This window comes from Pan troglodytes, chromosome 21 (assembly GCF_028858775.2).
Source record: "Pan troglodytes isolate AG18354 chromosome 21, NHGRI_mPanTro3-v2.0_pri, whole genome shotgun sequence".
Lineage (NCBI taxonomy): Eukaryota > Metazoa > Chordata > Mammalia > Primates > Hominidae > Pan > Pan troglodytes.
In genome coordinates this window covers 43,118,528-43,145,402 of record NC_072419.2, presented here as the reverse complement: position 1 = coordinate 43,145,402, position 26,875 = coordinate 43,118,528, and the positions used below count along the sequence as shown (strand labels likewise).

The window sequence follows — 26,875 nt, the reverse complement described above, 5'->3', positions numbered from 1 at the left end:
GGTCTCAAGTGAGCCACTGTGTCTGGCCTGGGATTTTATTTTAAAGTGTCCTTGTTGTACCTCTAGTGTCTATCTGTGTCTGTCACATAGCAGGGATTGAGTTTACACCACACTTGGATCAAACACACAAGTGCATTTCCCATTCTTCCCAGATTTCAATACCAAATCCCTAAGAGTGGTCACGAACCAGTTATTTTTATTCTACCATGAGTCACCTTATCAACATACTTACTTCCAAATCCCCAGAAGGCTCTGTTCCATTTCTTTTTTTTTTTTTTTTTTTTTTTTGAGTCAGAGTCTCACTCTGTCGCCAGGCTGGAGTGCAGTGGTGCGATCTCAGCTCACTGCAACCTCCATCTCCCAGGTTCAAACAATTCTCCTGCCTCAGTCTCCCGAGTAACTGGAGTTACAGGCGCATGCCACCATGCCCGGCTAATTTTTGTACTTTTAGTAGAGGTGGGGTTTCACTATGTTGGCCAGGCTGGTCTCGAACTCCTGACCTCGTGATTCACCCACCTTGGCCTCCCAAAGTGCTGGGATTATAGGCATGAGCTACTGCGCCCAGCCTCTGTTCCATTTCTTGTTATGCTCCTATAGCCCTGAGTTCAGTTCTCCTGCTTGCTATATGATTACTTGTGAATTGCTTTTATTTAGGTTATCAACATGGATTATGGAATGCAAGAAAAGAATCCAATTGATCATGTTAGCTTCTATTGTAAGACTGCCCCCAACAGAGCAATCAGGATTACTAAAAACCAGGTAACTACTTAGGCAAAACAAACATACTATAGTGGCATGTAGCAAATCTTGATAGTAAATTAGCATTTTATATGCAAATTAGGTTTTAAGGCATATCTTTACAATTAAAGTGGGCCTGGCACAGTAGCTCATACCTGTAATCCCAGTGTTTTGGGAGGCTGAAGCAGGAGGATCACTTGAGACGAAGAGCTTAAGATCAGCCTGGCCAACAAAGCGAGACCCCATCTCTACAAAAAATAAAAAACTTAGGCATGGTAGCTCATGCCTGTAGTTCCAACTACTTAGGAGGCTGAGGTGGGAGGATCACTTGTGCCTGGGAGGTCAAGGCTTCAGTGAGCTGTGATTGTGCCACTGCACTCCAGCCTGGGTGACAGGGAGATCTTGTCTCAAAAAAAAAGAAATAGTTAGGAGCCTAGGGACCAGCTGATATCTCCAATGTGTGACTTCAAGGTGATAGTGAAATCTCTTCATTTTAAAAAGGTTTCACAACTTCTGCCAGAGAAATTTGCAGAGCAGCTGATTCGAGTATATTGTAAGAAGGTGGACAGAAAGAGTTTGTATGCCGCAAGACAACATTTTGTTCAGTGGTGTGCAGACAGAAATTTCACCAAGCCGCAGGTAGGTGGCCTGTTACTCACAAACTTTGCACAATTTTTTAAGTAAAAACCAAAAGTAAGTCTATCTGCTGAAAAGTTCCCATTTAAGTTATAGTCATTTGGTTATGGTTTTGAAAATAAGGTCTTTCACTTTCTTTCCTTTTAAAATGTCTGAATCTGTGTCAGCCAGTGATTTCTTCCTACAGGAGTTGGGAATGGATACTGTTTAGCATTATTGTCCTAATAATAAAAATGTGAACATGTAAATAATGCTTTCTAATGTTCACCAGTGGCCCTGGAAGGTTATTCATAGTGTCTCCATCTTTCAGAGGTTACCAAAGCTGAGTAGTTAACTTGTTTAACATACAATTGATAATAGACTTCATGTTTCTAAACCTGGTTACTTCAGTATATTAGTTAACTATTTAAATTATCTAGAATGTGAGTAGAGGGAAGAGGAGCCAAGCCACAGTTGCCAACCCTGTAGAGAAGGTTGTTAAAATTGTCTCTTACTGACCTACACATGGTAGGTGCCTGCACAGAGAATGTGGCCAGTTGGCATTTATTGAATGAATGAATGAATGAATATAATTGGCAGGCAGGGCAACAGTGCTTTACTGCCTAGTCTAGAACTCTCCCTCACACCTCCCTGAGTGTCAGGTGCTAAAGGGAACAAAGGATAGGGTGAGACATGAAAGCGTAGCTCAGGATGTCAGTGCCTTATCAAGTGCCACAAGGCATGATCCAGGTAAGATCTCTGAGGATTCAGAGAGTTGGGAGATCTCTGGGAGAAGCCTGGTGAAGGGGCAGGATCTGCTAGATCTAGAAGGCAGGGTTGTGTTTGGATGAGTAGCAGGGAGAATGAAGGGTATATTTGGCAGTGGGAGGAGCACAAAGGCATGAAGCTGGAATGAGCTGAGACTGTTTAGGGGACCATGAGGAGACCTGTCTGTCCAGGGTAGAAAATTCTTTTTTTTTTTAATTAATTAATTCATTCATTTTTTTGAGATGGAGTCTTGCTTTGTCACCCAGGCTAGAGTGCAGTGGCACGATCTTGGCTCACTGCAACCTCTGCCTCCCAGGTTCAAGCGATTCCCCTGCCTCAGCCTCCTGAGTAGCTGGGATTACAGGCATGTGCCACAATGCCTGGCTAAACTTTTGTATTTTAGTAGAGATGGGGTTTCATTATGTTGGCCAGGATGGTCTCGATCTCCTGACCTCATGATCCGCCCACCTCAGCCCCCCAAAGTGCTGGGATTACAGGTGTGAGCCACCATGCCCAGCCAGAAAATTCATACTGTTAAGTGTGGAGAGGCTAAATGGGAAGAGTGGACTAGATTATTGAGAACCTTGGATAATTGGCTAAGAGATTTTTTTCTCTGTACAGTGGGGAGGGAATCATTGAGCATATTCAAGAATTACCATGCACTGTATGATCTACCTGAATGTTTGTCATCTCCAACTAGTGACACCCGTGGGAATAAGAGTAGAATTGTCCCTTGGTGTCTGTGGGGAACTGGTTCCAGGACCCCCACAGACCCCACAGATAGAAAAATCCATGGATAGGCCAGGCGCGGTGGCTCATGCCTGTAATCCCAGCACTTTTGGGAGGCCGAGGTGGGCGGATCACGAGGTCAGGAGATCAAGACTATCCTGGCTAATACTGTGAAACCCCGTCTCTACTAAAAATACAAAAAATTAGCCGGCGACTGCACTCCAGCCTGGGTGACAGAGTGAGACTCTGTCTCAAAAAAAAAAAAAAAAAGGAAAGAAAAGAAAAATCCACGGATGCTCAAGTCCCTTATATAAAATGGTATAGTGTTTGCATATGACCTATACATATCCTCCTTTATACTTTAAATATCTCTAGATTACTTATAAAACCTACTACAATGTAAATCTATGTAAATAGTTGTTAATACTGTATTGTTTAGGGAATCATGACAAGAAGAAATTCTGTACATGCTTAGTATAGACACAGCCATCCATTTTTCCCCTTTCATATTTTCTATCTACAGTTGGTTGAATCTGCCCATGGATGCAGAGGGCCAACTGTATGTCTGTCCTAGGTACTATGAAACTAAATCACTGAAAACTCTAGCTGCAGATAGACTTGAACTTGGAGAGGCTAGAAATAGAGAGTCAAGAGAGGCTATTAAAGTTTGGCTGTGTCGTAATAACTACTATAAATTTGGTACATTCACTCACGGAGTGAGTATTTTGCCATGCCCTGTGTTAGGTACCTGGAACAGTACCTAAGATAGACAGTTCCTAATAACCCATGGATCCCATTCAGGTTGGGGATAACAATCTAGTTGGGGATAATAATAATTATTATTAATTTTTCTCCATAAGTTAATAATTATAGGAGCATGGTAAGTACTTTGGGTGTAGGGTGAGTACACAGTCTTAGAGGAGGAAAAACAAGGAGGATTTAGCTGGTCTTGGTTGGTCAGGAAAAGCTTATTTAAAGAAGGGCTTACAAACTGAGACCTGAAGGTTGAGTGAGGAGTTGTCTGGGTTAAGGGCTGGCAGCAGGAGGTGGTGGTAGGGGAGGGGTTGAGGCATAGACACCACAGGGTTAGGTCGGAAGATGAGAAAGAACATGATGCATTTCAGGAAGGAGCATAGAGTGTGGAGGTGTCTGGGGCTTTATCAAAGTCCTGTCAGCCAAGAGCAGTAGGGAGCATTGACACTGAAGGGTTTTAAGCAGGAAAGTGACATATTTGTTTACATTTATAAAATTCACTAGAATTGAAAGTAGAATGAGTAGAAATAAAAAAGTTGGCTATATGCTAGGCATGGTGGCTCATATCTATAATCCCAGCACTTTGGGAGGTTGAGGTGGGAGGATTGCTTGAGCCTAGGAGTCTGAGGCTGCAATGAGCTATGATCACACCACTACACTCCAGCCTGGCTGATAGAGCAAGATGCTGTCTCAAAAAAAGAAAGAAAGAAAGAAAGGAGAGAGAGAGAGAGGGAGGGAGGGGGAGAGAGAGAGAGAGAGAGAAAGAAAGCAAGCTGGGTAGAAATAGAGATGAGTTTAAAGACAAATAAATACTGTTGATTTTGAGATAGGCCTTTAAGTACAAGTATCATGACAATAGAATGACTTTTTTTTTTTTTTTTTTTGAGACAGAGTCTTGCTCTGTTGCCCAGGCTGGAGTGCAGTGGCACAATTTCAGCTCACTGCAACCTCCACCTCCTGGGTTGAAGTGATTCTCCTGCCTCAGCCTCCTGAGTAGCTGGGACTACAGGCACGTGCCACCATGCCCAGCTAATTTTTGTATTTTTAGTAAAGACGGGGTCTCACCATGTTGCCCAGGCTGGTCTTGAACTCCCGACCTCAAGTGATCCACCTGCTTTGGCCTCCCAAAGTGTTGGGATTACAGGCATGAACCACCACGCCTGGCCTAAATGATTGCCTTTACTGAGGTCAGGAGTTCAAGACCATCCTGGCCAACATAGCGAAACCCCATCTCTACTAAAAATACAAAAATTAGCCATGGTGATGCACACCTATAATCCCAGCTACTTGGGAGGCTGAGGCGGGAGAATCGCTTGAACCCTGGAGGTGGAGGTTGCAGTGAGCTAAAATTGTGCCACTGCACTCCAGCATGGGTGACAGAGCAAAATTCTATCTCAAAAAAAAAATAATAACACATTTTTTAAAAAACTATTTTTAATGGTTCTATCAAGTCAGATCCAGTGTAGTTCAACAGAAAAAAATTAACATGGGGGTGAGATACAAAAGTTTTGGCAGAGCTAAATGAGCACAGAGGACAGTGATTCAACAGCAGGAAGCTGCTACCACCTCTAGGATAGGAGAGACCAAGGGAGCAGGTGGGAGTCCAGGAGCTGGGGCCACCTGCAAAAGCTAGAACCACAGAAGAGTCACTGCCACTGCTGCTCGTGCCAGAGGAGGTAGGGAGAGAAAAAACCTGACTTCTCTGCCCTCTTCTCACCTCCAGTCTCCCACCAGAGCCTCCCACTGACCAAACCTAACTGGAAACCAGCAGGCATGGGAGCTGAGAAATGTAATTTACCGGAGTAGCTCCTGTGAGACAGAGTAGGGAGAGGAAGAGTGAAGAATGGATCTGAGAGCAAATAAGCAGATGAGGAGCACGAATCCTCCCACCAGCATTGTATTCCTGGTACAACAGAGGCTCTCCAAGATCATGCATCATCTTGTAACCAAAGAAGATCTACCCACAAGTTCAGAACAGTTTAGCATAGAGTCAAGTATTAGGAGGCCTTGCTTCTTACCTCTATGGTTTCAGGTCATTGTATCGCCTCCCTTTGGATCTCTCCCTTATTTTGGGTGGAGGAGCTCCTTTGGCTGGAGCCTATGCTGATGGGACCAACGTTAGAGCTTTGATGCAGAGAAAAATTTAAATTCTGCAGGTACATACTGTCCTTCCTCCCCTTCTTTGCCATCTTGTAGACCTGGGCCTTTTATTGCAGAGGGGACCAGGCGAGAGAGAACCTAGGGGTTCAGTGCATCCCGTCTTTCTCCTGGGAAAACAGGACAGAGTTTGTGCTCCGTGCAGGTGTGTGAAGGAGGCCATAGAGGTGGGCAGTGGTATGCTGCTTCCAGTCATCTCTGCAGAGGCCAGTGGCTGTTTTCATGAAGGCTCTTCCTGCGTAAGACTGTAGTGTTTCTAATTTGCCCCAAGCACAGGGCATATGTAATTTGGAGTTTCCCTGGATTGAGGACACCTAGAAGCAATCTATATGCAAGATGAGGATGTGCGCACTTGAGACTTTCACTCAGAAATAAGATGATGGAAACTGGCTTTTCTCTATTCCCTGTTTTTCTCTCTCTTCCTAATAGGATGGCGATGTTATAGCCCCACTCATAACACCTCAAAAAAAGGAATGGAACGACAGTACTTCAGTCCAAAATCCAACTCGCCTCCGAGAAGCATCCAAAAGCAGAGTCCAGCTTTTTAAAGATGACCCAATGTGAATGTCTGTAGTCAGTTGTTTACAAACTCCCTCTCCTGCACAATTCATTTAGGGGCTTCAGTCATAGAATTCTGCAAATTAATGACAACTCATGCTTTAATTTTGTATTTTGAACGTACACGCATGCTGAAGCTAAGTAACTTTTAATCAAAGAAATAAGATGGTATTAGGCAAATCTTACTATACTCTGAAAAGCATTACCTTGCCTATTTTTAATATTATTAAAGCCTTTCTCCTTCAGTAGTCTATTTTCTTAGAATAACAACTCTTTTATCTACTCTGAACTCTATTTTTTTTCTTTTTTAAGAGACAAGGTTTTGCTCTGTTGCCCAGGTTGGACTCGAACTTTCCTGGGCTCAAGCGACCCTCCTGCCTCAGCCCCTCAAGTAGCTGGGACTAAAGTCATGTGCCACCACACCCAGCTTACTCTGAACTTTTATGACAGATGATTGTTTTTTGTTTTTAATGTAGAAATGAGACAAGGGTACAAATTGGAATTAGAAATTGACATTGTCATTGACAAACATGGCTAAAAACAAAACATCAAATCCTGCCCCCGTGAAGAGTTCCCTGTCACCTCAAGTTTGAGTATAGTCCTCTAAGAGTGACCTAAGCATAAGTGAAAGACACCTCCCCTCACCCTTCTAGCCCCCTACAAGGTGCCAGGTCGGGGTAAAGAGTTGGAGATGATGGCCAGGAGTGGCCTCCAGCACGCTGGTGAGAGGCCTGATTAGGTTTTGGGGAAGATCTGAGAGCTCTGGCCTCTTCGTGAGTGGAACATAAAGCCGCCTCTTGTTGGGAGATCCTACCCCAGTGACAGAGGAATCCCCCAAACTAGGCTGTGCCCTGGCTCCGTGGTGGCTCCAGACCCGGGTAGTGCCTTTGTCTCCTCAATACTCACTCCCCCGGTCCAGAGGGCCTTCCCACTGCCCAGCCTGGAGAAGGCCTCCCCTGACCTGCTCTCTCACTATCCTGGAGAGCTGGCCAGAGGCCATCACAGGCATCATCCTCAGAGCTCCTCAGACCTGGGACTTTGTTTTTGCTGGTTCAGTGCATTTTGTGTATTTAAGAGCAAACACTAGCCAGGCGTGGTGGCGTGTGCCTGTAGTCCCAGCTACTTGGGAGGCTGAGGCAGGAGAATTGCTCGAACCCGGGAGGCGGAGGTTGCAGTGAGCCTAGATCATGCCATTGCACTCCAGCCTGGGTGACAGAGTGAGACTCCATCTCCAAAAAAAAAAGCACAAACACTGCACTGCCTGTGCTGAAATTAGTGACCACCCAGTGGGTTCCAGGCTCCGCTAGGTAACCTCATTTTCCCAGCAGTGGAGTGGGCACCACCTTGGTGGGGCAGTGCCCCTGTGCCCAGGGCACACCTCATTCCCAGTTCTATAGCAATTCACCAAGAACAAAGTCTGCAGTTAGAGCCAAAGCTGGTGGTGGCCAGAGGGTGCTGAAGATACAGGCCAGTGGGGATGGGAGCCATGAGCCCCGAATATCTTCTGCTCTGATGCTCCCCGGACTAAGCCTCCCTGGCACACTGGGAGTGAGGGGCAGCCTGAGCAAGTAGGGGAACTCAGACCACAGGCCAGCAGATTTCCTAGCAGTCTGTCACTGGCCACCGTGTAGCCAGATTCTGTTCCGTCCACACTGGGGTGAAGAGTACTTGGAATGTCTGCCATCCTGTATGATCACCCCACCCCCTGTCCATCCATCAGTAGATAAAAAGGGTTGGTTACAATTCATAAGAGAATAGTTAAAACACTTCTCCTCTCATGCCTACCATGGTGCTGTATCAAGGGGATTTGTTCACATATGGGCTCAGCAACGCACAAGTGAGGTCAGCCATGGCACTAGGTCATTCCCATTTTAGCCAAGGTGCCTCTATAGGGGTCAGACATCATGTGCCCAGACCTAAGGTCAGGAATGTCATATTTTTCTGTTAAAATCATTTTATTTCTGTGTATCTTACCTTTAAATCATTGTGGTTTACTCTGAGATTCTGTAGTCCTAATATTGTATCATTGTGCTGTCTGCAAAACAACTTGAATCTATTTTGTTTGCATCTTTTGTTACATGTAACGCAGCTGTACTTTATGTTCTTTGCAACTGTTTTCATTATGAGAACTCTGTGCTATTTACAAGGTTACATTTTTCTTGGCCAGGCGAGGTGGTCATGCCTGTAATCCCAGCACTTTGGGAGGCCAAGGTGGGCGGATCACTTGAGGTAAAGAGTTGAGACCAGCCTGGCTAGCATGGCGAAACCCAGTCTCTACTAAAAATACAAAAATTAGCCGGGTGAAATTAGCCAGGCGTGGTGGTGTGTGCTTGTAATCCCAGCTACTCGGGAGGCTGAGGCAGGAGAATTGCTTGAATCTGGGAGGCAGAGGTTGCAGTGAGCCAAGATCAGGCCACTGCACTCCAGCCTCGGGGTCAAGAGCGAAACTCTGTCTCAAACAAAAGAAAGAAAGAAAGAAAGAGAGCGAGAGAGAGAGAAAGAAAGAAAGAAAGAAACATCTTCGCTATTTGTATAAAAATGGAAATTTTAACAGCTTAGCCTCTAGAGAGTTACTGAACGTGGTTACCTTGGGAATGTAAATAGAACTGCAAGTTAAAATGACTGGCCACTTCAACTGGGTAAGGGAAACAGCTGCAATAAAGCTTCGTGAATATATATCTCCATCTTGAAAGTTGTGTTCCACAAAGGTTTCGACCTCTTTGTCCAAAAATGCATATTACTCATTTACTCCTTTCATACCTTCATTGTGAAATTAAATAACAGACTCACAAGCACCTGGCACTGGTGGCAGACAAAAAGGCCTCAACATTCTGCAGCAGGCCAGAGGAGGAACGACGCTGCTACAGTCTTTATTAGTTCCAGTGCTCAAGCCCAGGTTTCTAAGGTTTGACAATATTCTGTAAGTTAAAATCATTTCCACACATACAGAGTAGAATCCTGTTTTTGTAAGTATACACACACACACACACACACACATTCATGGAACATTGTCTGGAAGGATATACATGAATATGTTAAGAGTTGGGGGGGGGTTGAATTTTAGGCAATTTTAATTTTTTTAACGTCTTCTGGTTTTTCTACAATAAACATGAATCAGTTGTAGAACCTCTAAAATGGTAATGTTCATGAGGTTGGTTTTCCTCGTTCAGTAGCTGGCGAGGAACAGCATAGTGAAAAATCTTGCCTTTGCCAGGAGGCAGTCACTAGCAGGGAAGAGATGTAGATTTTTCTGAGTTTTCTAAGACCCTGTTAGCTTAGGGTCTCTGTGCTGCTTGAGTAAGGTGTAAGCATCTTTTAATCCTTCAAAGTCACCTCTGCAAAAGAGCAGTGCCTGCCCCCATGCCCCCACCTGTATCTTGGGTCCCCAGGCCACAAGGAGGCTGGCCAGCAGCCTCGGCCAACTCTAGGGCCCTTCACCATCTGTGTTTCGAACAGCACAGGCTGCCGTGTGTCAGGAAGGCCTGGGTGGCATCATGAGCAGGGCTAAGTACCTGTTGCCGCAGGGCTGTCAGCTGAGAAGCCAAGCCTCCAGCTCCTGGATGCAGAACTGCTCCTGCCGGGCCAGCACCTCGTTGTTGAAGGTCGGGCAAGGGGAGCTTCCCCCGCGAAACAAGTCTCCATCCAACCACAGCCCAAACCGGCCACTAGAGAGAAGAGGACAGTCTTGGTGCGGCTCACTCCTGTGTGCTGAAACCCCCAGGCTCTGCCACCAGCATCAGCTCTTGGCCATGCCAGGAAGGCAGCCCAGTTTCACCTGTCTTATCGCCCCTTAAAGCAATTTATACTGAATTATTGGGGACTCAGCACATTGTTCCCCATGGGGTTAAGAGCTTTATTTATTTATTTATTTATTTATTTATTGAAACAGAGTCTTGCTTTGTCACCCAGGCTGGAGTGCAGTGGCACGACCCTGGCTCACCACAACCTCCACCTCCCGGGTTCAAGCAATTTTCCTACCTCAGCCTCCCTAGTAGCTGGTATTACAGGCCGCCCACCACTATGGCTGGCTAATTTTTGTATGTTTAGTAGAGATGGGGTTTTGCTATGTTGGCCAGGCTGGTCTCGAACTCCTGACCTCAAGCGATCTGCCTGCCTTGGCCTCCCAAAGTGCTGGGATTACAGGCGTGAGCCACTGCGCCTGGTCAAGATGGCAATTTTTTTTTTTTTTTTTTTTTTTGATAGGAGTCTTGCTCTGTCGCCCAGGCTGGAGTGCAATAGCGCGATCTTGGCTCACTGCAAGCTCCACCTCCCGGGTTCACGCCATTCTCCTGCCTCAGCCTCCCGAGTAGCTGGGACTACGGGTGCCCACCACCACGCCTGGCTAATTTTTTGTATTTTTAATAGAGATGGGGTTTCACCATGTTAGCCAGGACGGTCTCGATCTCCTGACCTCGTGATCCACCCACCTCGGCCTCCCAAAGTGCTGGGATTACAGGCATAAGCCACCACGCTCGGTCCAAGATAGCAATTCTTAATACAAAAATTAGCCGGACGTGGTGGTGGGCAACTGTTGTCCCAGCTACTCGAGACGCTGAGGCAGGAGAATCACTTGAACCCAGGAGGCGGAGGGTGTGGTGAACTGAGATCACACCACTGCACTCCAGCCTGGGCGACAGAGCGAGACTCTGTCTCAAAAAAAACAAAATGGCAATTCTTTAACCAAAGCTAGTACATCTCAGGGTGCAAACTCTGAGAGCCCAAATGCTTCAGAGCGTCCATTCTAATCCCCTTATTTGACAGAAAACCTCGGCTGAAGCCAGGAAGTGAATTCCTGCAGATCAGCAATGGCTGATGTGTTCTGTGCCAAGCTGCCCCTCAGTGGAGGCTTTTCAGGCAGTTGGGAGAGCAAAGAATTTGCCTGGTACTAATCAAGCAATGCTCTCATCCCCGCCCTCAGGATAAGACGCATGCCCCCTGAATGTGAAGGTCACACCAGGATGACATCAACTTTTTTTTCCTACCTCTCTCTACCCTGTCCTCACCGAGGGAGGTTCCTGCAATGAGTTATGTCCCCTGCAATTCCTGGGCTGGTGGAAAAATGAGGCACACTCATCTCTTGACGCTAGCCTCATCCAACCATGTGGAATTCTATTCCCAAAGTTGCATACATTCAGACTAAACTGTCACCAGCTGTAACACTTCCGTGGGGGCACTCATGCATCCTTTCTCCTTAATACTGGCTTAGCATGAGGCTGAGGGGGTTGGCTAGGAGGCTGAGCAATGAAGGGAACGGCCTGAGAGTTTCCCACTAGCCTCGCCATTGCATCAAGGGCAGCCTAGCCCAGCAGTTCGGCAGAGGGAAAGGGACCAGAACACAGACCACCCCAAGACTCGGGAAGACTGAGACACTCACCTGCCACTGCCCATCATCAGTGAATCCAAGTCTCCCTTCACAAAGAAAGAGTTGCTTCCAGTCCACTTAAAGACCTGGGTGATACATAGGGAAAGGCTCAGGTTACTAAGCGAGCGAGTCCCGCCCTTGCAGTTTGACCCCGAACCACTGGGTGGCAGTGTTGTGGCGGGAACAGCATCCAGGCCCCAACCCGGCCGCAGGTGGGACTCCGGGCTCAGGGATCTTGGGGTTTATCTTCTCAGTCTCCTTGGAGTCACCACCGCATGCCCTCTAGTTTGAATTCCTACAGCCTAGAAGCCTCTTTGTTCTAGAATAGGACAACGACCCCTGAGGCTTCCTGCTTCAAAGCTGGAGGGAGGAGGGGAGCAGTCCAGGCCAGGAGTGGGAACTGATACTGCCATTCTAACTAACCCTCACCCGAACAACACCAGCCCGCCTGCGCTTCAGTGCTGCCTCACATCCAGCTCATCAATAAGCCTCGCAGCTCTAGACACAGCGGGCCTGCAGCCATTTCTATCCCGTCCTCTGCCTGGATCACAGCCTCCCAGCTGGTCCCTCTGCATCCACTGTCTGTACCTACAGCCATACCCACACTGCAATCTGCGTGATCTGTTCTACGTCCAAATCAGATGTTATCTCTCCTCTGCCTAAGTCCTCCAATGGCTTCCCATTGCAATGGGGATAAAATTCAACTCCTTAACAATGGCCAGAAGTGCAGCCTGGGACTGGCGCAGTGGCTCATGCCTGTAATCCCAGCAATTTTTTAACTAGCTGGGTGTGATGGTGTGCACCTGTAATCCCAGCTACTCAGTAGGCTGAGGCGGGAGGATCACTTGAGGCCAGGAGTTTCCTCGAGGTCAGGAGTTCTAGACCAACCAAGGCAACATAGTAAGACCCTCCCCTATCTCTAAAAAAAATTTTTTTTTCTCTGTCTTTTGAGACAGAGTCTCGCTCTTTTGACAGGCTGGAGTGCAGTGGCGCAATCTTGGCTCACTGCAACCTCCGCCTCCTGAGTTCAAACGATTCCCCTGCCTCAGCCTCCTGAGTGGCTGGGACTACAGGCACGCACCACCACGCCTGGCTAACTTTTTGTATTTTAGTAGAAACAGGTTTCACCATGTTGCCCAGGCTGGTCTCAATCTACTGACCTCGTGATCCGCCTGCCTTGGCCTCCCAAAGAGCTGGGATTACAGGCTGGAGCCACTGCACCCGGCCCTAAAACAAATTTTTAAACCTAGCTGGTCACAGTGGTGTGCACCTATAGTCCCAGCTACTGGGGAGGCTAAGGTGGAAGGATCACTTGAGCCCAGGAGTGGAGGCTGCAGTGAGCTATGATCGCACCACTGCACTCTAGCGTGGATAACAGCGCAAGACCCCAACTCTAAAAAACAACAAAAAAACTGTCAAAACTTAAAAAGTGCAGCCAGCTCTAACCCCTGATTTTCTCTCTGGCCCCTTCTCCCCCTTATTGACTACATATTAGCTACACCAGTCTTTCCATCCCTGGAACACCCAAAGCCCATTCCTGACCCAGAATCCCTCTGCCCAGAATGCTCTTCCCCTAGATCCTCAGAGGGCCCACCTCTCATCCTTCAGCCCAAATATCATCTCAGAAATTTCCTGGACCACCCTATCTGAAGTAGCCCTTCCTCCCAGACCCTGTTTCATTCCTCTTTATTTATTTATATTAAAGACGTTAAGTTCCGTGTGGCCTGTCTTCTTCCTGGCTGTATTCCTGGAACATATATATTTGTTGAATGCAAAAATTTTTCAAGAGTCAAAATAGTTTTAAAGGGCTGCAAAACGATAGGATGTTATTGCCTTAATCAGTGGCCCAAAATGCTGTGAGCGACCAAAGGGTTTTTAGCCGGAAAACAGACTAATAAAAGATACGTCCTATGCTCAGGAGAGATGAGATAGATCATATTAACAAGTGACCACAAGGGGACAGAATCATTCAAGTCCTCCTCTACTTTCTCGAAGGACATGACCTTTGACCTGAAGGAGTAAGATAAACGTTGCTGTGGAAGGAATTGAGACTAAGTTCATGGTGCCATTTGGAATAGCAATCAACGAACTACCGAATTCATGAGGAATACAAGTGCCAGAAGGCCAGAGATAGCCAAGAATTAACCAATTTTTTAGAAGATGAGATTCCATAACAATAGACTGGAAAGACAGGCTCCCCTGAAAAAGTTACTCATTTCATTCAACCATTTTTTTTTTAAAGCACTTATGCACCAGGCACTATTTTCAGGCCCTGGGTAGACTGCTGAATACAATAGACAAAAACCTCTGCCTCAACGGACTGACTTTCTAGTGGGAGAAGGCAGATAACAAAGTAAAAGAAGTTCTCTGGCCGGGCACGGTGGCTCACGCCTGTAATCCCAACACTCTGGGAGGCCAAGGCAGGTGGATCACCTGAGGTCAGGAGTTCAAGACCAGCCTCGCCAATGTGGTGAAACCCTGTCTCTACTAAAAATACAAAAATTAGCTGGGCGTGGTGGCATGCCTGTAATCCCGGCTACTCGGGAGGCTGAGGCAGGAGAATCGCTTGAACCTGGGAGGCAGAGGTTGCAGTGAGCTGAGATTGCCCCACTGCACTCCAGCCTGGGCAACAAGAGCAAAACTCTGTCTCAAAAAAAAAAAAAAAAAAAAGAATTTCTGTGTTAAATGATGGCAAACGCTAGGGGGAGAAGGACACTAAGGGCTTCCTAGGGCTGGGTGTTGTCATTTTATTTATTTATTTATTTATTTATTTTTAGAGACAGGGTCTTGCTTTGTTGTCCAGGTTGCAATGCAGTGGCATGACCAATGACAGCTCACTGCAGCCTCAAATTCCTGGGCTCAAGCGATCTCCTGCCCCAGCCTCAGGGGTAGCTGGGACTACAGGTGTGTGCCACCACACCCAGCTATTTTTTTGCTTTTTGTAAAGATGAGACGTCACTATGTTGTGAGGGCCGATCCTGAACTCCTGGCCTCAAGTGATCCTCCTGCCTTGGGAGTCCCACGAGTCCTGGGATTACAGACGTGAGCCACCACACTTGGCTGGGTGTTGCCATTTTAAATCAGGTAGTCAGGGAAGGCTTCACTGAGATGGTGACATCAGAACATAGAAGGAGGTGGGAATTGAACCATGCAGAGATCCAGTGGAGGGACATTCTAGGCAGAATAGCACGTGCAAAGGCCCTGAGGCAGGAGCAGGCTTGCATGTTTAAGGACCAGCTCAGAGGCCTGTGTGGTTGGAGCAGAGCGAGAGAAAGGAAAAGTAGCAAGAAACGCCATTCAGAGAGAGAGGCCAGAAGTTGTAGGGACTTGTAGATCATTGGACACACTTTAGCTCTTCTCCAAGTGAAAGAGGAAGCCAAGGAGTGACATGCTGTGAGTTCTAGCTTCCCCCCCCCACCATTTTTGTTTGTTTGTTTGTTTGTTTAAGACAGAGTCTCACTCTGTCACCCTGGCTAGAGTGCAGCAGCATGATCTCAACTCACTGCAACCTCCACCTCCCGGGTTCAAGAGATTCTCATGCCTCAGCCTCCTGAGTAGCTGGGATTACTGGCGCATACCACCATGTCTGGCTAATTTTTGTATTTTTAGTAGAGACGGGGTTTCACCATGTTGGCCAGATGGGTCTCAAACTCCTGACCTCAAGTGATCTACCTGCCTCGACCTCCCAAAGTGCTGGGATTATAGGCATGAGCCACTGCGCCCTGCCCTGGCTTCCCTTTTAAAAGGATCACTCCAGCTACTGTGCTGACTGAAGTGGAGGCAGTGAGAGACCTTTTAGGAGGTGATAGCAGGGACACACAAGTAATGATGGTTGCTTGAACCAAGATGGCAGTAAAGGACATGGCAGTGGTGGATCCCGAATATAGACAGAGAGAAGGCAGAGCTGTCAGGATTTGCTGACAGCTCAGATGTGGGGTTGTGAAAGACAAGAGTTAAGGAAGACTTCAAGATTTTCTGTCTCAGCAGCGGGAGATGGAGATGCCATTCACTTTGATGGGGGAAGATAGCAGGAGGAGGAGGCTTTGTGCGGGAAAGCCAGGAGCTCCGTCTGGGACATGGTAAGCTGGAAATGCCATGTTTGGGGCCAGATGCAGCACTCATGTCTGTAATACCAGCACTTTGGGAGGTGGAGGCTGGCAGATCACTTGAGCTCAGGAGTTCAAAACCAGCCTGGGCAACATAGTAAAACCACATCTCTACAAAAAATACAAAAATCAGCCAGGCATGGTGGCATGCGCCTGGAGTCCCAGCTACTTGGGAGGCTGAGGCAGGAGGATCAATTGAGCCCAGGAGGTGGAGGTTGTGGTGAGCCGAGATGGCGCTACTGCACTCCAGCCCGGCTGACAGAGTGAGACTCTGTCTCAGAAAAAAAAAAAAAAGAAACGCCATGTTTGAGATGCAAGGAGAGATGATGGACAGTTGTTGGATATACGTGAGTTTGGAGTCCAGGGAAGAGGCCCTCAGCATACAGGCAGCATGGAGAGCTGTGGGAATGGACGAGAACACAGAAGAAATGAGGGTCGCTAGAGAAGAGATGAGAACCAACACCTGAGCTCTGATGTTGAAAGGCTGGGGAGATGAGGACGAACCAGCAAAAGATTCTACTAGGAATAGTCAATGTAGGAATAGTCCAATGTCAGTGCAATGGAAGGAAAATTCTAGACCTTTAGAATTCTAAGACTTAAGTTCAGGAAGGCAAGTGGTGATGAGTAGTACCAGCACTGGCTCACCATGCCTCCCTCACCCTTTCCTGGATCCTGGGAAGCTCGATGGAGCCCCTCCAGCTGATGGCAGCAATGCGATAGCTATGGCATATTTTGCCTTTAGCAAAGCAGTCCATAGCTCCTTGTGAACTCCCTGTCATGAGACCAGATGACTGTGTGACTGGATGTGTCTGAAGGAATCTTAGTCTGTGCATTGGAGAGATCTCTAATAGCAGAATACCTGGAACGACTTCATCCACTGAACAATTAAAAAAAAAAATTTTTTTTAAGAGACAGCATCTCACTCTGTTGCCCAGGCTGGTCTTGAACTCCTGAGCTCAAGCAATCCTCCCACCTCAGTCCCGCAAAATGCTGGGATTACAGGTGTGAGCCAGCCACTGCACCTGGCCGTGTTTTGCTTTTGTTTTTTCCTTTTTGTGGAAAATGGCATCTTGCTCTGTTGCCCAGGCTGGTCTTGAACTCCTGGGCTCAAGCGATCCTCCTGCCTCTGCCTCCCTAAGTGCTGGGATTATAGGCATGAACCACAGGGCTTGGCCTGGCCATTTTTACTAGTAGTAAAAGTAGTATGCTCTGTGCCAAGCAGGTACTGCTCAATAGCTTTAGTGAATAAATAACCCAGAGGCAGGAAACCTTTGGATGGAAGGTGTTTGGGACTATTATTCTCACCCAGCTCCTGGGCAGCTCGAGCCACCTGACTATACCAGTCACCTTGTGCCTGTCACTCTCCCACTCATCATTAATTAGAAACCTGAACTCTGACTCACCACCCACCACCCTTCACAGCTCTCTGGTAAACTTCACTGTCTACGTGGACTCGTCCAGGCCCTGCCCCAGAATGGGTTTCCGCCGCTGTCTTCCATGTTCACATCTGAGAATTTGTCCTCACCAGGGATGGCAGGTGTCTCCTCCACAGCCTATTTCAAATGTCCCTCTCTCTGTCCACTGTATCCTGTCTTCCAACACATTGTCCAACTGCTGTCACTGCTCCAAGCCTTTGATGTCAAGGAGACCTCTCATGCCAAGCCCACCTCTGCCTTGGTGTCCCCCAGTGCCCCCCGCTTCTCTCCCCTCCCCTCCTGGTCCAGTTTAGGTTCCGTGGTCCATGTTGTATTTTCACTCCCTTCAACTTCCTTTCCCTCTCTGCCTCTGTTAAGCCAGTTCGGCAAAACCCCCAACCCTGGCTGTCCACTCTCTGCTGTCCCCTCTGCAGGCCTGCGCCGAGCAGCCGATGCACTGAAGTGGCGGTGCCCTAATCTCACAACCCAAGCCGCCACTCACACGGCCCAGCGGCGCTTCTGCTGCTCCGGTGTTCTCCAGCAGGCTTCCCTCCCTTCCCACACCTGTGATGACCTCCATACCCGATCCTTCACCTTCCTCCAGCAATGACCTCACCCCATATTTCTTTTTTTTTTTTTTTTTTTTGAGACAGGGTCTTCCTCTGTTGCCCAGGCTGGAATGCAGTGGTGCGATCACGGCTCACCACAGCCTCAACCTCCCGGGCTTAAACGATCCTCCCGTATCAGCCTCTCAAGTAGCTGGGACTACAGGTGTACTCTACCATGTCTGGCTAATTTTCGTATTTTTTGTAGAGATGGGGGTCTCACTATGTTGCCTAGGTAGGTCTTGAAATCCTGGACTCAAGCAATCCACCTTCGTTGGCCTCCCAAAGTAGGATTACAGGCATGAGCCACGGTGCCTGGCCCCCATACTTCCTGAGAAGCCATTGGCTGTGTCCTCCTTTGTCGTCCTGCCACCACACCCTCAGGTCTACTTTGGACCATCTTGTCTTCCCAGCCTGTGCCTGGCAGGCATGGTCCTCCCTCCTCTCAGCCAGTCAGCGGTTGCCAGAGACCCACCAAATACGTTTTAAATGCAGGACAGGCAGGTCAAGGGGGATGCTCTGCCCACCACTGCCCTGCTCATTCCCCTGTGGGAAGATGGTGGCACACCAGGCAGCCCATCGTGGAGGATGGAGCTGGGGGCCACTGGGACCCCGGGAGCTTTGTCTCGCCACACACCCCACTCCCCCCATGGAAGGTTGGGAACATCACCTTCAGCTGTGGGGAGAAGGAGAAGAGGAATGTCTCGCCAGTACCATAGAAGCCTTTGCTGAGTCGGATAGCCGAGGAGGAGAAGGCTCCAAATATCTGGAAAGTGGAAGTTGTAGTCTGCAGCTGGAAGGGAGCTAGGGGTCCTCTGGCAACCCTCATTCTTCAGGTTTAGTAATACAGGCTCATCCTAGAGGGCACCTGGGAAGCTGGGGCAGAGCTGGGGCATGGGGGCTCCACACCCAAGAGCAGGAATCCTTATGCATCCTTTCCCTTAATGCTCCCCAAGGAAGAGCCCCTGCTGCCTTCCTCCTCTGGGCCGTCAGGGCCCTCCTTTTTCTTAAACATACTTATTCTGGGCCGAGCGTGATGGCTCACGCCTGTAATCCCAGCACTTTGAGGGGGCTGGGGCAGGCTGATCACCTGAGGTCAGGAGTTCAAGACCAACCTGGCCAACATAGTGAAATCCTGTCTCTACTAAACATACAAAAATTAGCCGGGCGTGGTGGCGAGTGCTTATAATTCCAGCTACTTGGGAGGCTGAGTTAGGAGAATCGCTTGAACCTGGGAGGTGGAGGTTTCAGTGAGCCGAGATTGCACCACTACACTCCAATCTGGGTGACAGAGCGAGACTCCGTCTCAAAAAAAAAAAAAGTGTGTATATATATATATATATATATGTATATATATTCTACACAAGTAATCACAGAAAAAAGTAGAAGTAATAGACAAGCAAAAGAAAAAAAGTAAAGCCATCTCTTAATCCCCCTCCTTCTTCCCCAAGATAACCACTCTTAATATTTTGGTATGTTTCCTTCTGACATCAGTTTAATGCCAGTGTACATCTCTATATTTTTTTTTTTCAGACAGGGTTTCACTCTGTCACCCAGGCTGGAGTGCAGTGGTGTGATCATGGCTCACTGCAGCCTCAGCCTTGCAGGCTCAAGTGATCCTCCTGCCTCAACTACCCTGCAACACCCCTGGCCCCAGTTGCTGGGACTATAGGCATACACCACCACACCTGGCTAATTTTTTTGTGGTGGTTGTTGGTTTTTGTTTTTGTTTTTGGGTTTTTTTAGAGACAGGGTCTGGCTATGTTGTCCAGGCTGGTCTTGAACTCCTGGACTCAAGCCTCCTGCCTCAGCCTCCCAAAGTGCTAGGATTACAGGTGTGAGCCACCGTGCCCAGCACCCCCATAGTTTCTTCTGCTTCTGAGGATGAAGATGCAGTTTTACAGTCAAATGATTATTTGCTTAATGTCTGACCCTTCCCCTATTAGACCATTAGCTCCAAGAGAGCTGGCACCTCTTCTGGGTTGATTCTGCTCTATCCCACCGCTCACCTGGCACACAGAAGGCGCCCCATGTAGATGTGTTGAATGCATAAATGGGGGAATGGCTCTGAGTGGGCAGGTCTCATTGCCATCATCAGTGTCCATTATAGGTGACTTAGTCCGTCACTCTGCCTGCTTGTCCCTGAGCTGCCCTGGGACAGGGCCCACGAGTACCTGGTGGGGTGCCCCCAGAGCCTCGGGTGGTGCCCCTGCCCAGCTCACCTGCCCGTCCTGGTCCCTGAGCACCAGCAGCACTGGCCCGCTGCAGCCCTCCATCCGCCGGTACAGGCTCTGCAGGCTGAAACCGTCCCTTGACGTGCAGAAGACCAGACTCCAGGGATGGCCGGTGACTCTTGGTGGGAAGTGAAAGCTGAGCTGGGGACAGGGTTGGAGGTGAATGGAGGAGCTCTCCTCGCGCCCTCCTGCCATATCCTGGGGGTGGGCTTGGACAGCTAGCATGCATCCAGCACAGTGCTTTACAGGCGATAGAGCAGTTTGCTGTTTCTAGGGACTTTCATGCCATCAGCAATAGCCCTTGGAGATAGGGGTTGTTATTCCCATCTTATAGATGAGGAAACTGAGGCCCAGGGAGGGTGGAACAACTAGCCCAAAGCTCGCATGGGTAGTGAATGGTAGAGACAGGATTTGAACCCAGGTCAGGACTCTCAGGACTCTTTCTGCTTGGTCACCCTTGCCCCCAGAGGCTAGAGAATAGGAAAGATGCTGAACCCTCCTCCTGATCCTCCGTCTCATCCGCCCACCCCTCTCCAGCTTTGGCCTCAGTTCCCAAGGGCTGGTTCTAGGTAGGAATTAGTTTCTTTCCTTTTTTTCTTTTGAGACAGAGTCTCACTCTGTCACCCAGGCTGGAGCAGAGTGACACAATCTCAGCTCACTGCAACCTCCGCCTGCTGGGTTCAAGCAAATCTTGTGCCTCAGCCTCCCGAGTAGCTGAGACTGCAGGTGCACACCACCACGCCCGGCTAATTTTTGTATTTTTAGTAGAGACAGGGTTTTGCCATGTTGGCCAGGCTCGTCTCCAACTCCTGGCCTCAAGCGATCCCCCTGCCTTCGCCTCCCAAAGTGCTGGGATTACAGGCGTGAGCCACCGCGCCCGTCCTAGCCTCTTTCTTTACCTCCTTAACCTCCTGGCCCAGTGTAGAGGGAGGTGCTAGCAACACTGGATGATTTTACAAGAAGGGAAAGCAAAGCCCTGAGAGAAGAAGCAATTTGCCGGAGGTAACGCATGATGAGAACAGAGCAAGAGTGACTCTAGGTGCCCCTGGGCGTGGCTGGTGGGGCAGGAGGGTGAGACTCTTAGGTTTAGGGCTGAAATTCTTGTGCCATGGGCAATGCCCAGACCTGCCGAATCTCCGAGGCACTCAAAACCTGGCTGGCTTCTGTCAGCTGGGGCACCGTGGGATCCTCAGGAGCAGCAGCTGGGTCTGGAGCTGCCTCCTCCTCCTCTTCCTCTTCGTTACCCTCCTCCCCAGACAGGGTGTCCTCCACCTGGCTGGGCTGCAAAAACACAAAGTGGCCTGGTGTGTCCAGGGACAGGAGGTCCCAGCTTCTACCATCTACTGAGCCCAAGAGCCTCCTCGGGCCACCTCATCACTCCCTGCCCATGTGCCTGTAACCCCCAGCCCAGCCCAGGGTAGTTGGGGGTTTCCACGACAGACAGGACGCTGCCCCTGCCGCCAGCCTGCTTCCTCTCTGGCCCCTGCCGGCTGAGGGCTGGAGCACAGTCCCCCCACCCCTGCCAGCACCCCACAAGGCTCAGATGGGGCCGTGGGCCGTGCGACTTGTCGGTCTGTTTGCCATGGATCCTGAGTGGGTGGCAGGGATCAAGTTCTAACCTTGGGAGCAGAGGGGAAGGCAGGTGGTGGCACAGCCCTGGGAGCTTCAATTGTGTGTGTTTGTACATTAAATAATAACAACAAAAAACCCATCCTTGCCCAGGCCTGTGTTCAGTGTGCACGTCTGTGATCTCTGTGTGTTTCTTCTTCTTTTTTCTTTTTCTTTTTTTTTTCTTTTTTTTCTTTCTTTTTTTTTTTTTTTTGAGACAGGGTCTTGCTCTGTCACCCAGGCTGGAGTTCAGTGGTGCAATGTCAGCTCACTGCGACCTCTGGCTCCCAGGTTCAAGCAATTCTCTTGTCTCGGCCTCCCAAGTAGCTGGGATGACAGGTGCTCACCACCATGCCTGGCTAATTTTTGTATTTTGAGTAGAGACATGGGTTCCTCCTGTTGGCCAGGCTGGTCTCGAACTCCTGACCTCAGATGATCCACCTGGCTCGGCCTCCCAAAGTGCTGGGATGACAGGCATGAGCCACCGCGCCCGGCCTTCTGTGTATTTCTTCTTATCAGCATTTTCCAAAGGAAGAAAATGAAGCCCAAAGGTTTCCCCGTGAAGCCGGTGAAATGATGCATGCAGTTATATGTGGGATCATACATGTAGGTTCATGTAAAGTGTGTTTGTCTGTGCGAATTGTGTGTTGGCTTGGAATAGAGTTGTGTAGGCACATCAATGTGTGGAGGTATTGAGTGTAAATTTGTGTTTATATATCAATGTGTTTGTGTGAGTTGTGATGGTGTAAATATATACATCCATAAGGGGCATCATTATTCACTCATTCATTCGAGCTTCTACTCTGTACCAGAGTGTGTGTGTGAGTGTGTGTGTTTGAATGTGTGTGTGTCTGTATGTGTGTTTGAGTGTGTGAGTGCATTTGAGTGTGTATGTGTGTGTGAGTGCATTTGAGTGTGTTTGAGTGTGTGTGTGTGTTTGCATGTGTATGCGTGTGAGTGTGTATATGTTATATGTATGTGTGTGTGTGTGCCTCCACACAATGACCTTGCAGGCTTTTCCCAGGAAGAAGAGACCTCTCAAGGGCTGAGAGATGGACAGGACCCCCTCTCCTGCCCCGCTCTGTTCTCCAGGCTCAGGCCTGAGGCAGGTCTAGCTGTGTGTGGCTCTGAACAGAGCTCCATCCAGCACCCACTCCAGGGAGGAAAGGACAGAGACATCGGTCTGTCCCCCTTGAGAACCTTGGAGCAGGGGTGTTAAGACCCCATGTTCCTGAGTCAGTCCTTGCTCCAAACCGCAGGCCTGCCAGGGAGGGACTTGAGAGGGGAACAAGTCACTGCCCGCATCCAACCCTAGCCCAGGCCCCACCCTGCCAGAGACCTCACCTCCTTCCACCTCCCAACCTGCACCACAGACAGAGTTGGAACCCTTACCAGCCGAGTGTAACGCCAGCGGAGGCCTCTCATTCTCCTGTCCCTGCTCAGCCGGCCGTGGGCAGTGAGCGAATCCTCAGCCCTGCCCAGGAAGGAAGCGCTGATAGGTGAGGCCTAGAGATGAGAGGGAGAGGCCTGGGGCACACCCAGCCAGCTCCATGCCCACCCCAGCTGCCCTTTGCTCCCTCTCACCTGTCACTCCAGGCCGAGCTGCTGCTGGGTGAGTCTGTGAGCAACTCGGCATTCAAGACCTCATTGCAGTTAGCATGTAACATGTATTAACCATACACCATAAATTCTGGTTGCAATTCCTTTCTACCTCCTTGTCCTTCTGGCAGCCTGGCCTTGGGACTGTGGGCCATTGGCCAGAAGCCTAAGGCCCAGGCTGGAGGTCTGGGGCCTCTAGTTCCCCGTATGACCTTGGATAAGCCCATTTGCACTCCTGAGCCTCAGTTTCACCACACACAACATGTAACATGTTGAACCAGATAATCTCAGAAGACTTCGCGGGACTGACAGTCTGCCATTCACTTCCCTCTCCAAGCCGATGAGTGTGTTAGAACAGAAGCTAGAAGGGGGCATGCCTAGACTGAAAGAACAATCTGGCCCAGTGCAGTGGCTCATGCCGGTAAGCCCAGCACTTTGGGAGGCTGAGGGAGCCGTGTCACTTGAGTCCAGGAATTTGAGACCAGCCTAGGCAACATGGTGAAACCCTGTCTCTACAAAAAATATAAAAATTAGCTGGGCATGGTGTCGTGCGCCTTAATCCCAGCTAATCGGAAGACTGAGGTGGGAGGATCACCTGAGCCTGAGAGGAGGAAGCTGCAGTGAGCCGAGATCACGCCACTGCACTCCAGCCTGGGCAAGAGTGAGGCCTTGTCTCAAAAAAAAAAAAAAAAAAAGCTATTTTCACGTTGCATCCTAAACATAGATGTATTTTAGGCCTTCATCTTTGCTTTGCTTGTCATTTAACAGAAAGTTTCTTTATTAAGTCTTTGTTTCTTTTTCCATATTTAGTTTCAGATGGGGGTGGGGGGAACAGATGAATTTCTTTTTTTTTTTTTTTTTTTGAGTCGGAGTCTCACTCTGTCGCCCAGGCTGGACTGCAGTGGCATGATCTTGGCTCACTGCAAGCTCTGCCTCCCGAGTTCATGCCATTCTCCTGCCTCAGCTTCCCAAGTAGCTGGGACTACAGGCGCCCGCCACCACGCCTGGCTAATTTTTTGTATTTTTAGTAGAGACGGGGTTTCACTATGGAACAGATGAATTTCTAAATTGAAACATAAATAAACTTTTGTTAATGTTCAGTAAAAAAAAAAGAATAGATTTTAAAAGGTGTTTTGTTTTGTTTTGTTTTTTGAGATGGAGTTTCACTCTTATTGCCCAGGCTGGGGTGCAGTGGCGTGATCTGGGCTCACCGCAACCTCTGCCTCCCGGGTTCCAGTGATTCTTTTGCCTCAGCCACCACCCAGCTAATTTTGTATTTTTGGTAGAGATGGAGTTTCTCTATGTTGGTCAGGCTGGTCTCGAACTCCTGACCGCAGGTGATCCGCCCGCCTCAGCCTCCCAAAGTGCTGGGATTACAGGCGTGAGCCACTGGGCCCGGCCCAAGCTTTTTTTTTTCTAATTAAAAAGTGATATTTAGATATTGTAGAAAATTTGAGAAACCGGAAAAGAATAAGAATATAAAAATATTCACAATTCCATCTCTCACAAATAAACTCTCAACCCCCAAAGGTATATTTGCAAAGGGCTCACATTATGTGTTCATACCATATTGACCACACAGTGTTTTTGTTGTTTTTGTTTTTGAGACAGAATCTTGCTCTGTTGCCTAGGCTGGAGTGCAGTGGTGTGATCTTGGCTCACTGCAACCTCTGCCTCCCAGGTTCAAGTGATTCTCCTGTCTCAGCCTCCCAAGTAGCTGGGATCAGAGGTGCATGCCAAAACACCCAGCTAATTTTTGTATTTTTAGTAGAGACGAGGCTTCTCCATGTTGGTCAGGCTGGTCTCGAACTCCTGACCTCAGGTGATCTGCCCTCCTCGGCCTCCCAAAGTGCGGGGAGTACAGGCATGAGTCACCGCGCCCGGCCGACCACACAGTTTTATAAAATACTTTTTCTACTAACAACAATCGAGAATTCTCCAAGATACCCTACGCTCTTGGAATGCATGATTCCTCGAGTGGCTGCGTATTATTTCATCACAGGACATTCATAACTTATTCCCCCTGCTGTTGGACATTTTGTTTACTTCTAATTTTCTCTGATTATTAGCAAAACTGCAATGAACGTTGTTCATAAATCTGACTGTGTCCTTTATGATAAATTTCAAAAGTTGAATGCTGGATCAAAGGCCATAAGCGTAGTTCTTGATAAGTGTTTCCAACAAGGTTACCCAGGGGCTTAAAGTTGACCCATGTCCAAGTACTTTTAGGGAAGCTCAAGGTAATATCTTTCTGGTCATCAAACCTTATGACCCTCGGACCAGAGATAAGGAAACTGCCATTCAGAAAAGGGAAGGAACTCATCACAGTCACATGAGTGTAGGACGGCGGTTAAGAGGACAAGCTCTGGAGTCAGAGAGTTCAAATCCTGGTTTTGCCACTTTCTTTGCTGTGTGGCCTTGGGGAAATTACTTTACATCCCTGTGCTTCAGTCACCTCACCTGTAAATATTAATATCTACATCTACATCAGGGCTGTTGTAAGAGTAAATGAAGATAAAGCCTAGAGAGCTAGGGTGTTAAGCCAGGCATCCAACCTCCTGACCTCAGTTAGGTGAGATAACAGTACCTTATGTTGTTTGTGGGTGCTGGGTGAGTGGCAATACTTATTACAATCCCCCCACACTGACTCTTTGAGAGTCTAGGGCTCGAATCCCTGACAAGTGGCCCCTCAGCCTCCACCTGGGTGCCTCTGGGACAGGCAGTCCCTTGGTCAGTTGCAGGGTGAGGAGCTCAGAGGGAGAAGGGAAATAAGGGAGCTGTGGAAGGATGTACTTACCCTGCCTTTAGCGTATCTCCCCGATCCCCAGAGAGGGGGCCACACGGGCACTGACCCTGCCCACCTGGTGGTCTGTCTGCGGCAGCTAGCTCCAATCCCTGGTCCCTGGGTAGGTGGCCGGCCCCTCTGACCCAGACTCCAGGCTCTCCTCCCTAGCTCTTATATCTGCCCAGAGGGCGGCAAGCCCTGGCCCTGTGCCCACTCTGGTTCCAGCTGGGAAGGCCCAGCAGTGATTATGATACATCAGAAACTCAAATCCCACAAGCACACACAAACAAGACCTTATCGTCCCCCGGCGCCCAGCTCTGCCCCTAACAGCCCAAAGAGGTGGGGATAGCAGGCACATTGGCTCTCCTGAAGCCTCTCACCACAGCTGCCAGATGCCAGGTCCTGGTGCTTGATGCCCACCACTGAAGACTATTCCCTTGAGGTTAAAATCTGCAATATGGCTGGGCACGGTGGCTCACACCTGTAATCCTAGGATTTGGGGAGTCTCAGGTGGGAGGATCGCTTGAGCCCAGGGGTTTGAGAACAGCCTGGACAACATGGTGCAACTCCATCTCTACAAAAAAATTTTAAAAATTAGCCAGGTGTGGTGGCACATGCCTGTAGTCCCGGCTAGTCGGGAGGCTGAGATGGGAAGATCACCTGAGCCTGGGAAAGTCAAGGCTGCAATGAGCCGAAATCACATCACTGCACTCCAGCCTGGGCAACAGAGTGAGACCCTGTCTCAAAAATAAAAGAAAATAAAATCTGTGATCTACAAACACTACAGGAAAGGGTGAGGTTGTGGGGTTCTCCGTCAGTCACCCTGTGCTCCAGGGCCGGCAG

The 26,875-nt window shown here is 48.8% G+C and overlaps 2 protein-coding genes across 4 annotated transcripts in view; one reads left to right on the top strand and one right to left on the bottom strand.

Moving 5' to 3' along the window:
• The window catches only part of SAMHD1 (SAM and HD domain containing deoxynucleoside triphosphate triphosphohydrolase 1), a 61,731-nt gene extending 52,737 nt beyond the window's left edge, over positions 1–8,994 (top strand). The window contains exons 14-16 of one of the 3 annotated variants that reach the window (XM_016937135.3): positions 655–759; positions 1,240–1,377; positions 5,327–6,563. In XM_016937135.3, the coding sequence (XP_016792624.1) occupies positions 655–759; positions 1,240–1,377; positions 5,327–5,350 (267 nt within the window). In that variant the 3' untranslated portion in view covers positions 5,351–6,563. Of the gene's footprint in view, positions 1–654; positions 760–1,239; positions 1,378–5,326 lie in introns of all 3 variants that reach the window. The other 2 variants (NM_001280510.1, XM_016937134.4) reach the window with 2 other exon arrangements.
• Positions 8,995–9,764: 770 nt separating this feature from the next.
• On the bottom strand, positions 9,765–26,162 carry TLDC2 (TBC/LysM-associated domain containing 2). The gene is made up of 7 exons (XM_003316929.6): positions 26,045–26,162; positions 23,041–23,122; positions 21,166–21,321; positions 20,029–20,181; positions 18,477–18,572; positions 11,693–11,766; positions 9,765–9,983 (listed from the first exon to the last, which is right to left on the bottom strand). The coding sequence occupies exons 2-7, from the start codon at positions 23,071–23,073 to the stop codon at positions 9,848–9,850; spliced, it is 648 nt and encodes a 215-aa protein (XP_003316977.1). The 5' UTR covers positions 23,074–23,122; positions 26,045–26,162; the 3' UTR covers positions 9,765–9,847.
• Between the last annotated feature and the right edge of the window lie 713 nt (positions 26,163–26,875).

Bases quoted from the DNA above. Each gene is read 5' to 3' on its own strand.
- TLDC2 (XM_003316929.6), bottom strand. From the start codon at position 23,073: ATGAGAGGCCTCCGCTGGCGTTACACTCGGCTG. The intron at 18,573-20,028 runs GTGAGCTGGGCA...TCCACTTTCCAG, and splicing joins TCAGGGACCAGGACGGGCAG to ATATTTGGAGCCTTCTCCTC. The intron at 11,767-18,476 runs GTGATGTTCCCA...TGTATCACCCAG, and splicing joins CCTTCTCCCCACAGCTGAAG to GTCTTTAAGTGGACTGGAAG.